Source organism: Procambarus clarkii, chromosome 94 (assembly GCF_040958095.1).
Source record: "Procambarus clarkii isolate CNS0578487 chromosome 94, FALCON_Pclarkii_2.0, whole genome shotgun sequence".
Lineage (NCBI taxonomy): Eukaryota > Metazoa > Arthropoda > Malacostraca > Decapoda > Cambaridae > Procambarus > Procambarus clarkii.
The window spans coordinates 2,437,542-2,451,764 of record NC_091243.1 but is presented as its reverse complement, the minus strand read 5'-3'; the positions used below and the strand labels follow the sequence as shown (position 1 = coordinate 2,451,764).

The window sequence follows — 14,223 nt, the reverse complement described above, 5'->3', positions numbered from 1 at the left end:
AATTTGATAAAGATATACAATATAAAGATATAAGAGATATATATTAGTATATATATATACTAACAAAGTACACAACATCACTGTTCAAGGTGAGAAACCATAGATGAGGGAACACAGATGGACACTAAACATCACACTGATCACAGCTGTCAAACAAACTCTTACGTTTATGAGTGGTAAATTAACTGTTGGGTTAAAATACCTGTGATTAAAACTAACCAAATTAAGGTTTTAGCTACATACTTAAATTAAAATAAAAATAGTAATTGTATTCTACAATTATAAGCTCAAATGGTGGGTCTTTGGAGCTAATACTCGACCTGGCAAGCACATCTAAGTGACTAGAAAGACACTCACAGAGAACATTGATGACAAAAGAGGCGTTAAGGTCGCCCCTCGGGCTGGAGGCTGTGACGGAGTAGTTGCTGGCCTCCTGACGGTGGACCTTCGTCAGGCGGAGCTTGCCTAGGCCACTCTCTTGGGCATCCACACCTTCCATGGGCACCGGGCCGTGCCACCATGTGTACCTGTGTAGGGCAGGTGTTGTAACACAGCCTTGTGTTTATATCCGGACATGTGTGGCTACACCACCATTGTCCTCAATAGCAGTACATGCATTATGTGGCTGTGAAAAAACCTGACATGGGTGGCTACACCAATATTGTCCTCAATAAGTCAAACGACTTATTGAGGACAATAAGTCGTTCGATCGACTTATTGTCCTCAATAAGCTCATTGAGGACAATGAGCTAATTCGATTAAAAAAGTTGAATGTAAAGTCGACAAAAGCGTGAGAAAGGAGTAATTGCATTCATCAAAGGACATTCGGTAGGCGTGGCTAGGAGCCTAGGTCGACCCTGCAAGCACAGCTATGTGAATACATGTAGGTGTATTGAGGACCTACCTGAGTGGTGGAGGGTTGGCTGTGGCAGCCACGGTAATGGTCAAGTCATCACCCTCCTTCACCTCTACAACACTGGCTGGCTCCTCCACCCACACGGGACCATCTGCACCTCTCACACAAAATCACACAACAGTCAAATAAGTATAGCAGAAATAATAAAAATTAAAAATAACATTAATAAAAATAACATTAATAATAAATCTACTACAACGTTTACTACTGTTTACTACAGGCGGGAGAGATACATAATAATTTACACGTGGAAAATAATTGAGGGGCTGGTCCCAAACCTGCACACAGAAATAACACCACATGAGACCAGAAGACATGGCAGGATGTGCAGAATACCCCCGTTGAAAAGCAGAGGTGCAACAGGTACTCTGAGAGAGAACTCTATCAACATCAGAGGCCCGAGACTGTTCAACACGCTTCCACTACACATAAGGGACATAACTGGCCGACCCCTCACAGTGTTCAAGAGAGAACTGGATAAGCACCTCCAAAGGATACCTGATCAACCAGGCTGTGACTCATACGTCAGGCTGCGAGCAGCCGCGTCTAACAGCCTGGTTGATCAGTCCAGCAACCAGGAGGCCTGGTCGACGACCGGGCCGCGGGGACACTAAGCCCCGGAAGCACCTCAAGGTAGCCTCAAGGTAGGTAGGTGCTGCTGTTACTACTACTACTTCCACTACTACTACTACTACTACTACTACTACTAGAAGTAATAATAAAATATTTAAAGTTTAACAGGAGAATCCATATTCTTAATGCACTTATGACCACACAGATTAAGTAAGCTGAATTATATCAGTGTTTGTGGCGATTATCAACTAATGAGAAAAATCAGTTCGCAATAAAACTATAATACATTGTAAGTTGAACTGGACAGTCTCCATAGATGTTCTAAGAGATGACTTGTGGACCCTTACCCAGACAAATGCAAGGTTATGAGGAAGGAAATATGAGCGAGACATCCACAGATACAATAGAGAATGAATGAAAGGTAATTCCCACTTCTGAAGAAGAGAGACTTGAGAATTGACACAACATGAGTGTAAAACCAAAGGCACACATCAGCAGGATACCCCGACGCCGGGACACATTCTCACAACCTTCAGGAACTTTGACGAAGGACCCGAGGACCGAGAGTTATATTAAGCTATGTGAGCAACCCGCCCCACTAACAAAGCATCGCAGTTTGACATATACTCTACCTAAAGCCAAAAATCGTCGAATTAGAATATGGTAGAGGCTCGCGAAAATGACATAATGTTCCGTTTTCTGTTTTGGGTCCTCTGGTAGGTTAGGATAAGGGCACTTTAGGACGACAGTTTCTTGACGTTGTGAACCCTTAGAAAGATGGATTGATGTGAGACCTTTTCTCGAGGATGCGCAATTTAAAAGGTGCGGAAATATGAAATCGAAATCAAACCATAGCTGAGGGGACTGAACTATAAGGAAAGACTGAACGAACAGGACCTCACCACATCTAGTGGACAGGACAGAAAAATGTTGGTTTCAGTCATATTATATGACATGTGTTTAACAACTTCTGCATTGTTATATCTGAGTGGATTTATAACTCTCACTGTGCTAAAAATGTTCAAGTGGTCAATTGACATTTCTCTACATTGGTGACATTTGCTCTCTTCCTTGACATATACCAAGTAATGAATATAGAGGTGAGAGAAAAAGACTCCAGAGATAGATTAGGCTCCCACGAAATGAAGGCAAGGAGCCAGATTCACAAAGCAGTTACGAATGCACTTACGAACCTGTACATCTTTTCTCAATCTTTGGCGGCTTTATTTACAATTACTAAACAGTTAATGAGCTCCGAAGCACCAGGAGGCTGTTTATAACAAGAAAAACAGTTCATTGGGAAGTTTACATACTTGTAAACTGTTTAATAAATGTAACCAAAGCCATCAAAGAGTGAGGAAAGATGTACACGTTCGTAAGTACTTGTGTAACTGCTTCGTGAATCCGCGGCAAGTCTCTGGGATGATAGACAGTACCCAACCAGTTGCCTGAGGAATACTTGGTACGAGTCCCCACTCCATCCTAACACCTGTGGATGCACAACTGCCACCTAATATTTAGTTCCCTCTAGGGTGTATTCATTTACATAAAAGGTGTTATCATACTATATTTATTTATTAAAGCAATATTTTTGTCAAACAAGGTTGAAGTGGGCACAGTTCGGAGAAATTGACAGGTCCACTTCCAGTCTTCCACTGACTCAAGCCATCTGTGACAGATAGGAGTTAGAATGTGAAAACAGGCGACTTCTAATTGGCACGAGAGTACCCCGGTATCATATTCATGCAGCTCAGGTTCCTGGGTATGGAAAATTGTCTTCAGGAAGCTACAATCTGTAGAGTGGCCAATTTGCTAGGAGCGGGCCATGAACGACCCAGTTTCCGGTCGTGCCAAGAGTACCGCAAGCGGTCTCCATGAAGCACGTCTTCAGCATGTTAATTAGTCGGGGAACTATCTGGTGTACGCCCCGGTTCAGTCCATGAAAATACTGCGCAAGAAATCAGTTACACATAGTGACAGGAGAGGACCTATCCAGTGTACCTGGCGTCGTTGGAGACAACACCTGTCTTGCATCGTGGAATATTCTCTCAAGCTGCGGAGAAAAACACACACACGACCTGGCGCTCCTACTCACAGGAGATGATCCGTTTGACGAGTCTAGTGATGACTATTGTCAGGCATCCGTCAAAATTTGTTCAGACACATTTTCTGTTCAGTATGTGTGGAGCTGGTGGATAGCGCCTAGTTCCCTTCATTCACCGTGTGGAGCTGGTAGACTGCCTAGTTCCCTTCATTCACCGTGTGGAGCTGGTAAACTGTGCCTAGTTCCCTTCATTCACCGTGTGGAGCTGGTAGACTGTGCCTAGTTCCCTTCATTCACCGTGTGGAGCTGGTAGACTGTGCCTAGTTCCCTTCATTCACCGTGTGGAGCTGGTAGACTGTGCCTAGTTCCCTTCATTCACCGTGTGGAGCTGGTAGACTGTGCCTAGTTCCCTTCATTCACCGTGTGGAGCTGGTAGACTGTGCCTAGTTCCCTTCATTCACCGTGTGGAGCTGGTGGATAGCGCCTAGTTCCCTTCATTCACCGTGTGGAGCTGGTAGACTGTGCCTAGTTCCCTTCATTCACCGTGTGGAGCTGGTGGATAGCGACTAGTTCCCTTCATTCACCGTGTGGAGCTGGTAGACTGTGCCTAGTTCCCTTCATTCACCGTGTGGAGCTGGTAGACTGTGCCTAGTTCCCTTCATTCACCGTGTGGAGCTGGTAGACTGTGCCTAGTTCCCTTCCTCTCGCGTGTGGAGCTAGTGGAGAGCGCCTAGTTCCCTCTCTCCGCCTTCTTGTAGAGCTAGTGTAGATGGTCTAGTTTCCCTCCTTCCATGTGTGGAGCTGGTGGACTGAGCCTAGTTTCTTTCCTCCCCTGTATGGAGCTAGTGGACTGAGCCTAGTTTCTTTCCTCCACCGTGTTGAGCTGGTGGAGTGGGCCTAGTTCCCTTCCTCCACCGTGTGGAGAGGTGGAGTAGGCCTTGTTCCCCTCCTCCTCCCTTCCTGTGGAGCTGGTGGAGTTGGCTTATTTTCCCTTCTCCCCCGTGTGAAGCTGGTGAAGTGGGTCTAGTTCTCTTCCTTCTCCGTGTGGAGCTGGTGGAGTGGGCCTAGTTCCTCTCCTTACCCTGTGGAGCAGGTGGAGTGGGTCTAGTTTGCATCCTTCTCCTTCCAGTTTGTAGAAATACAATAATTCAAACGTAAACTTGCTGGTTGTCCATCACTGCATATTCAACCTGTTCCCCTTCAAAGAACGTCGCTTTTCGTTCGTAGGCGTAACATAAGCTAAAAAAAATTCGTACTGGGGAGTGGAAGGTGCTCGCGAATGTTACGTAATGTCCTGATTTCTGTTTTGGGTCCTCTGGTAGGTTAGGAGAGGACACTTTAAATTTACCGTTTTCTTGACGTTGGGAAACCTTATGTGGATGGTCTGATAAATTACTACTTTGTCCACACAGTTATTCTAAACACTTACACTTTAGAAGGATGTAAGTGTGTGCACGACAGCTTGAGTGATGAATTAACTTAAATTCTCCTCGGTCTAAGATGGAATATGACAGATAATTCGGACATGGAGACAGAGCTCCCTGGTGAGTTTCCTTATCAATATCCAGCATGTATCTACCACTATGCAGGTAAGGACGCCCATCAACGTGTAAATGATATATATTCACTGATGTGTTGAGCTCCATTCTACTGATGTTTGAGAAAGAAGCTGACCGTTCTTATGTTCATAGAAAGGTATATAGGTTTGTGTTGAGAAATTCTATACACTGATGCGATTGATATAGTAGACTTAGTGAAAAAATTTGCAAGTTAGTAGTGGATATTTATTATGTAAAATATAATTTGATGTGTCTAAAACTCTTATAATCTATAAACTTCTGAACTATTGATTCAAAGAGTTGTGATTTACTGTGCTTGGTATTTGAACAAAATTAATGTTATCGAAATGTAAGCTATTGATCAAGTATAATGAGGGATATTTAAGAAGATACAACTGAGACATAACAGACTAGTGAGGCAGATAAGACCTGGTAATATATTAATCATTCGGAGGTTATTATATGTACGTAATGATGTGGGGACAATACGCTTATATTATAATTTATGCATTAGCCAACCATCTCCATGTGTTAATAATGCTTAAAGAATTAAATTAATGCCCAGAAACGCTACTGGAGTTCTACAAAAACACTAAAAAAAATAACGCAGGAAATAAAGGGATAGTCAGAACACATTCTTGGACTTCTACAAACTTGTTGAGACAGTTCCACATAAGACACTTACATACAAGCTCAAGAAGCCAACAAGAGTAACTGGAAGAGCACTCAAACTAGTGAGAGAGTACCTAACAGACAAGATACAGGACATGAAAGTGAGGGGGTGAAAAGTCAGAGTTGTGTGGGCAACAATGGAGAGCTAAATAGTTCGTTCCTGTGAATCGTGTAATTTTTACTTATGTTAATACCTAAAATATGAATGTAGAGTCATTCATGTTGATATGTGCTGATAAATGGTTCGATAAATGGTTATTGGACTTCATCACCGGGATGTGTAACGTGTTTATAACAGGATCAAGTAACAGGAGACCAGAGGCAAGGTACAGAGGTTTACGACGAGACCAGTTCCGGAATTATGAGGAATTTGTTGTGCGAACAAAGACTGAAAGAGGTTCACCTAACCTCGCTAGAGAAAGAGAAGAGACATGATACAGATCTCCTATAAAATATTTTTGGAGGAAATCTTTACAGTGAATACCAATAGATTTAGAGGGCACAGATTAATTCTAGAGACACCGATTTTTACCACCGTGTATTAGTTAGAAGGGCATACGCAGACTAGTTTAATTATATAATGAACCCATCTACTGATCATTGGTCTTAAAGGGTTGCCTACATGCCTACTACTACTATCAGTCGGGGACCCTCTTAGTAGTAAATATATATGTATTATGAAGCTGGATATACACTCTACCAAGTAGTGTCTCCGAAATATGAGTCCCATGACATGAGCTGTTCCTCATATCCATCAATTACTTAATCAAGGCGTAACCTCGTATATATTAATATTTGCCAATGATGTAATGTTTATGAGAAAAGTTTGGACATAATAAGTTCAAGAAACTACCAGTAAGTGTAAAGACAAAAGACCAGGAGGCTATAGTTCCTAGGAAGGGAAAACGTCTCTCTGATTCTCCTAAAGACAAGTAGATATAACAATAGCGTCACCCAAGATGCACATACAATTGTTTAACACCAGCGGCATGCTCGAAGCTCGTGATATCTCAACAGCTGTCAGGAACACCAATTGGGTGACATTCAGAACATTCCACAACTTAGGGCCAGTTAGAAGCTATTACATTGTAGTAGGTCGAGTGCGTATGTCCCTACCGTACAACCAACCAAAACTTGTAGAGTGCTTATACTTTTTTCAGGAGATCACCTTGTACGCTTCCTGCTCTTGGAGAAGGGCTCAGCATCACACATTTATGGGAGTGCGGCTCCAACACTGACCTTGTTGTCACACGCACACACCCAATTCGAGTCGCTAAGACTCCCCATTCTCTCCTTTTTTTGTATGACCTTCTCAATCCCCCTTTTCTTTGAATTACAATTCTGTACCACCCTGTCCACAGCTGTGGTTCTTTTTTCTCTCTCTCTCTCTCTTTCCTACTTTCTGGGAAGCCTCACTAGGACAAGGGAAAACACCTGTGAATTACATACATTTAATAGACTAAGAACACCACACACGCAAGATATAATAATGACTCCAACACTCTTTGCTATTACAATCAGGTTGCATCCAATCCCATCAGAACTCTTACAGGTGCTTATATCAAGTGGTAGCCCAACTCCTGGCTCGCCACTCATGCAACCAACTTCAGCTAGTGGGTTAAATCTTGCAATACAATATGGCACTATTAGCCCTAGAATATATATATATAAATAAATATACACAAGGAATCCAGCCTATGGCTGCATTAACATAAACATCATTATAAAAAATCCTTGATACAAACGTCCATCACTCACCTCCCACTGCATCATGCACGCTAATGACAAACACTCTATCAACCCTCTATAATTATTCAATAAGAACCTCCTCTCTGCATCAAGAGGTTCACTACCCTGAACACTTCAAGTTCTAACAGAATTGTCTACCAGGGTCTTCCACAGCTCTTCCGGCTGCTACACCACGAAGTCTTCCTTAAATAGCAATGGTGCTTCACCACTGGCACCACAGAGGCACGTGAAACTCTACTCCACTGCTTTTCCTCTCACAACTTGAGGTCCTACTCCTCCTATGGGGCTGCTCTTCCATAGAGCTTAGTATTTCTTCAATAGTCTTGGAGTTCCATCCACTGACTCCTCCTCTACTGGCTCGAAATCTCAGCAACTCCTTTCCCCAGACAAACCTGCAACCCATTGACACGCAAATAAAAATGTTTCCTTACAAACAAATAACTTAAATAAACTACACAGTAAATGTCTTCGTCTGACATCTTTCTGCTTCCCACATGCTGTGAGGGGACTCCCCCACTCTTGGGCTGGTCCATCCTCTGCACGACTGGGCTCCTCGCTCTTGAGGCAGCCAGCGGCTGGCCCTGTCAGTTGCCCTCAGGAGCTAGGCGAGGAAGGATGCGCCGTTCGTCCCTCCAGCTGGCTCCCTCGTCATAATTCTTTTATTTAGGTTTCTGCCTTAGTAAAATATGCCTAATATAACTATATACACTTGCTACGGCCGCTGGCCACACGACCATTACAAGCAATCACTGTCAACTGGTTTAAAATGGCTTACCACAGAATTTGGTCCCTTTCCAGGCGCACTGACTGAGTTGTCGCCACCAGGGCGCCACCAGGGCGCCTGTAAATACTATATGAGTACTGGAACACTTGATGATATATTGGACTTGTATCCAAGATTGACCATGTAATATATCAATCATACAATGTATACATATATGATGTAACTATATAACCTGAGCTTGTAAAAGTACCTTCATCACCTTCAGTGATTAAGTGCTTAATTGCACACTAGTTTCTTTATCAGCTATCTCACCCTGTCAGAGTAAATGAGACAAATGTATGTGAATGCATGTGTGTGTGTGTATATATGTATGTATATGTGTGTGTGTGTATGTATATGTATGGGTATAAAGTATATACGGAAGCTGATCAGAATTACATTTCACCTTTGTGAATGTACATTAATGACACTATGTAAAAAACACATCAAACACTTTATGTAGGGCATACGTAAATCTGTGTATCTATGTATTTACGTATGTAGGTTAGCTTAGCATTTTAAAAGCACCGAATCACCTTCTGTGGTTGAGTGTTCAATAAACCCTTGAACTATATGTTTAGCACTTCTCTAACCCTGTCCATGGAGGACAAAAGAAAATGTATATATGTTGGTTAGCATTGTAAATGTGTGGCCACGTCTGTGGTAGAAAATAATAAAAAAAAAGGAAAAAAAACGGGCGCCTTAAGCTGCCCACAAAACTGCTTTAAACTGCTCCACACTCTTTCTGCAGTTCACGACTTGTGCTGACACGTCCACAGACTTATTCCTCAATCTAGACGTCTGTCCACTTCCTTCTTCTTGCAGGTATATAACTCAGGGGTTCTTCCTCACCAGGGGCTCAAACGGAGCACGACCTCCCCTCACGATTTCTTCAGCTCAAGTGCGGTCAACGTCCTCTGAGGCAAATCTCACACCTCCAGCAAATTCTCCACATCTCATTTCAAGTCATTTACTTATATTCTTACTTACTACCCATACTTTTAAACTACTCGTCAAATTCAATCTAGTGTTTACTATATACATTTCCTCTGACCTCTTAGTTAGGTCAGGTCTGACAGAATAACACTCAAGGTGTAGACTCGTTTTTCAGCTGTAGCCTGAGATCATAACAAAGCTCATTACCTACACCGGAGTGTGGGACACTATCACATACATATTGTACTGAGTGTACCAGCTGGTGCCTTCCACAGTCCAGGAGCCTGGTACAACTTGTGGCTGAGAGCAGTGATGTAGTGCACGCTCCCGGGGCTGAGAGCAGTGGGGTACGGCATGCTACCGGGGCTGAGAGCAATGGGTAGTGCACGCTCACGGGGCTGAGAGCAGTGGGTAGTGCACGCTCCCAGGGCTAAGAGTAGTGGATAGCGCACGCTCTCGGAGCTGAGAGCAGTGGGTAGGTGTGAACGTCGCTACCATACAACCAACCCGTAGAGTGCTTATATTTTGCTCAGGAGATCACCCTGTACGCTTCCTGCTCTTGGAGAGGGGCTCAGCATCACACATTTAGGGAGGTGCGGCTCCAACACTGACCTCGTTGTCATGTGCACACACCCAATTCGAGCCGCTGTGACTCCTCACTCTCTCCTTTTTTTGTATGACCTTCTCAATCCCCTTTTCTTTGAATTGTAGTTCTGTACCACCCTGTCCACAGCTGTGGTTCTTTTTCTCTCTCTCTTTCTCTTTTCTACTTTCTGGGAAGCCTCACTAGGACAAGGTCAAACACCTGTAGATTACATACATTTAATGGAAAGAGAACATATACAACACAAATACAAGATATAATAATGACTCCATCACTCTATGCAATTATAATCAAGTTGCAATCCAATACTATCAAGACTTTATCAGCTGCCTATTTCAAGTGGTAACCCAACTCCTGGCTCGCCACTTATGCTACCAACCTCACCAAGTGGGTTAGATCTTGTAATACAATATGGCACTATCAGCCCTAGACTATATATATAAATAAAAATGGAAATGTTCGTTTGTTCATAATATATAATTTCCAAAAGTTCTTCACTGACTGCTTTGAAATTTTCACACAACATTCCATTCGCATCTTAGTGGGGTTTTATATACATACTATAGAGATGTCACGTCTGTTATGGTAAAAAAAAAAACAGTTTTTTTTTTTTAAACTGTGTTTTTCATGTGAGGGAAATCTTCAAAACCTCTTTATTGATTTCTTTGAAATTTTGACATAATGTTGCATTCGAATAGGCACGTCTTTTTATATACCTACTATATACATACCTCACCTGTGACAGGAAAAAACATGCTTTTTAGAAAAACAGCACCTTCTGTTGGACCTAAGAGTAACACATGCTGTAATCTCTGAAAATTCTTCACCGATTGCTTTCTAATTGTGACACAACGTTCCATTCGAATATACACGTGATTTTATATACTACTATATAGATACCATCCCTGTGACAGGTAAAAACATGCGTTTTTTGAAAAATAGTGCCATCTGTTGCACATAAGACCAACACACGCAATACTATTTATGTTGTGGTTCCATTTCACTGTTTCAAATTTCATTTATAAATTGAATTTTCATAGATTTCGATTTATTTTCATTTTTATTTAATTATTTTGTGTGACATTGCGTTGGAATTGAGCTGTGTTGTTTACCATACCATCCATTTCATGAGTGAAGTTTTTTCTTTTCATTGTTTTCATTTCGTTTTTTGAACTGTTTTTCTTACATATCAGTGATAGGAAAATCTGGGGCCAGATTCATGAAGCAGTTAAGCAAGTACTTGCGAACGTGTACGTTTTTCCTCAATCTTTGATGGCTTTGGTTACATTTATTAAACAGTTTACAAGCATGAAAACTTGCCAATCAACTGTTGTTATTGTTATAAACAGCCTCCTGGTGCTCATTAACTGTTTAATAATTGTTATGCCACCAAAGATTGAGAAAAGATGTTCAGGTTTGTAAGTGTTTGTGTAACTTCTTAGTGAATCTAGCCCCAGATCATTTGATGTTCCCAATATTCTGATGGGAACATCAGATCATTTGATCATCAGACGAGGGAGTGGGGAATGGTGGTAAGGAATTGGGAACGGAAGTGGGGGATGGTGGGGAGGACGAGGGGACAGGAGAATGGGGGGATAGTGGGAAGGCCGAGGGGACGGGGAATGGTAGGAAGGACGAGGAGACAGGAGAGTGGGAGATAGCGGAGGAAGAGAGGATGTAGGAGTGGGGAATGATGGGGAGGAAAAAGGGACCAGGGAGTGAGGAATGGTTGGGAAAACTAGGGGACAGGGGAGTGGGGAATGGTTGGGAAAACTAGGGGACAGGGGAATGGTTGGGAGGACGATGGGACAGAGGAGTGAGGAATGGTTGAGAGGACGAGGGGGGCGGAGGAGTGAGGAATGGTTGAGAGGACGAGGGGGGCGGAGGAGTGAGGAATGGTTGAGAGGACGAGGGGGGCGGAGGAGGGGAGGAATGGTGGAGAGGACTGGGAGACAGGGAAGGTTTGCTGTGACTCAGCAACAGCGACAACAATGTGTGGCCGGGTACAGCTAGTATATAAATAAATATACACAAGGAAATGCAGCCTATGGCTGTAACACTATAGACATTTGTATTATTATTCCTCAGTACAAAAATGGTCAGTCACCCACCTTCCACTGCATTTTGCACGCCACTGACACTCAAACACTCCACGAACTCTATATAAGTAGTTACTAAGAACCTCTTCTCTGCACCTAGAGGTTCACTATCCTGAACATCTTCAGGTCCTCCTAGACTTGTCTACCAGGGTCCTCCTCAGCTCTTCCCGCTGCTGCACCATGAAGTCTTCCTTGAACAGCAATGGTGCTTCACCACTGGTACCATAGAAGCATGTGAAACTCCACTCCACTGCTTCTCCTCTCACAGCTTGAGGTCCAACTCCTCTCTATGGGGATTGCTCTTCCACAGAGCTCAGTATTTCTTCAATAGCCTTGGAGTTCCATATACTGACACCTCCTCTACTGGCCTCGAAGTTCTCTCAAGAACTCTTTTCCCCAGACAAACCTGCAACCTATTGATACCACAATAAAGTTGTTCCTCTACAAACTTATAACTAAAATAAACTACACATTAAATGTCTCCACTCGACATCCCGCTGATTCCTGCCTGCAGTGAGGTGACTCCCCCATGCCTGGGCGAGTCCATTCTCTGTCTTCCTAGAGAGCCCTTCGCCTCCAGGGCGGCCCCTCACTCAGTCGCCCTCAAGCAACCAGCAAGAGAGGATGCGCCACTCGTCTCTCCTGCTGGTTCCGTCATCACCATTCTCTTATTTAGGCTTTCTGCCTTATTAAAATATGCCTAATATATCAATAGACACTCGCTATGGTCGCTGGGCACTCGACCAACTACAGGCAATCACTTAACTGGTTTAAAATGGCTTACCACAGAATTTGGTCCGCTCTTGGCACTCACTGACTGAGCGGCCGTCATCAGGGAGCTCTAAGCTGCCCACAAAACTGCTTTAGAGACTGCTCCAGATTCTCCCTGCAGTCCACGACTTGAGTTGACACGTCCACAGACTTCTTCCTCAATAAGGACGTCTGTTCACTTCCTTCTTCTTGAAGGTATAACAATCAGGGGTCCCTCTTCACCAGGGGTTCAATTAAGTGCGACCTCCCCTCACGATTTCTTCGGCTCAAGTGAGGTTAAGACTCTCTGAAAACGAGCCTCACGCCTCCAGCAAATTCTCAACATCTCATGTCAAGTCATTTATTTATATTCTTGTTCACTGCCCATACTCTTAAACTATTTGTCTAATTTAATCGAGTGTTTACTATATATATTTCCAGGTCTATATTTCTTTGACCTGGCATTCCTCTAATGCCTCCTCTTTTCTTGTCTTAGGTCGGGTCTTGCAGAATAACTTTCAAGGGGGCCAAACTCGTTACTCAGGCAGCCTGGGATCATAAGAGTAGTGCACGCTCCCGGGGGTAAGAACAGTGGGTAGTGCTCACTATCGGGGCGTCTCCCCTTTCCCATTCACTCCTCCCTTTATATTATTTCTTCATGCTGTCTACTGTGACTCACGTAGTGTAGTGTGGTTAGTAACTGTGTGACTCACAGATGTGATGACATAGATGGTGCCTTATATTCACCTAGTTGTGCTTGTGGGGGATGAGCTTTGGCTATTTGGTTCCGCCTCTCCACTGTCAATCAACTGGTGTACAGATTCCTGAGCCTACTGGGCTCAATGAAGTGGTCCGCCTCCACCACATCACTGCTTAATGCATTCCAACTGTTAATTACTCTAACACTGAAAAAGTTCTTTCTAATGTCCCTGTGGCTCATTTGGGTACTAAGTTTCCACCTGTGTCCCCTTTTTTGTGTACCACCTGTGCTAAACTGCTTATCTTTATCTAGCCAGGCAATTCCTCTGAGAATTTTATAGGTAGTGATCATGTTTCCCCCTAACTCTTCTGTCTTTCAGTGTCCTAAGATTTAGTTCCAATAATCTTTCGTCGTAACTCATACCTATCAGCTCAGGGACTAGACTGGTGAAATCCCTCTGAACCTTTTCTGTTTTTTGTGTGTGTTTGACTAGATGTGGACTCTACGGTGGAACCCTATATTCCAGTATTGGTCTGACATATGAGGTATACAAGGTTCGGAATGATTCCTTACACAAGTTTCTGAAGGCAGTTCTTATGTTCTCCAGCCTTGCATACGCCGCTGATGCTATCTTTTTGATGTGGGATTCAGGGGATATGTCTGGTGTTTATATCAAACCCAAGATCTTTCTCATCCTGACTCCTGAAGGATATCCTCTCTCAGCTGGTGCCTAGTGTTTGACCTCCGGCTCCCAATGCCTATCTTCATCACTTTGCACTTGATCGAGTTAAAGACTAGTAGTAGACCTGGTGTCCAGGGCATCCTGTCGTCTCTTGCCGTCCTACGTTGTCTTAATCC

At 43.3% G+C, this 14,223-nt stretch overlaps 1 protein-coding gene across 1 annotated transcript in view; it reads right to left on the bottom strand.

The window, feature by feature from the left end:
- Positions 1–7,260: 7,260 nt before the first annotated feature.
- Positions 7,261–14,223, bottom strand: part of LOC138359961 (uncharacterized) — a 31,765-nt gene continuing 24,802 nt past the window's right edge. The window contains exon 4 of the mRNA XM_069319837.1: positions 7,261–7,905. Within this exon, the coding sequence (XP_069175938.1) occupies positions 7,880–7,905 (26 nt within the window). The 3' untranslated portion in view covers positions 7,261–7,879. The remainder of the gene's footprint in view (positions 7,906–14,223) is intronic.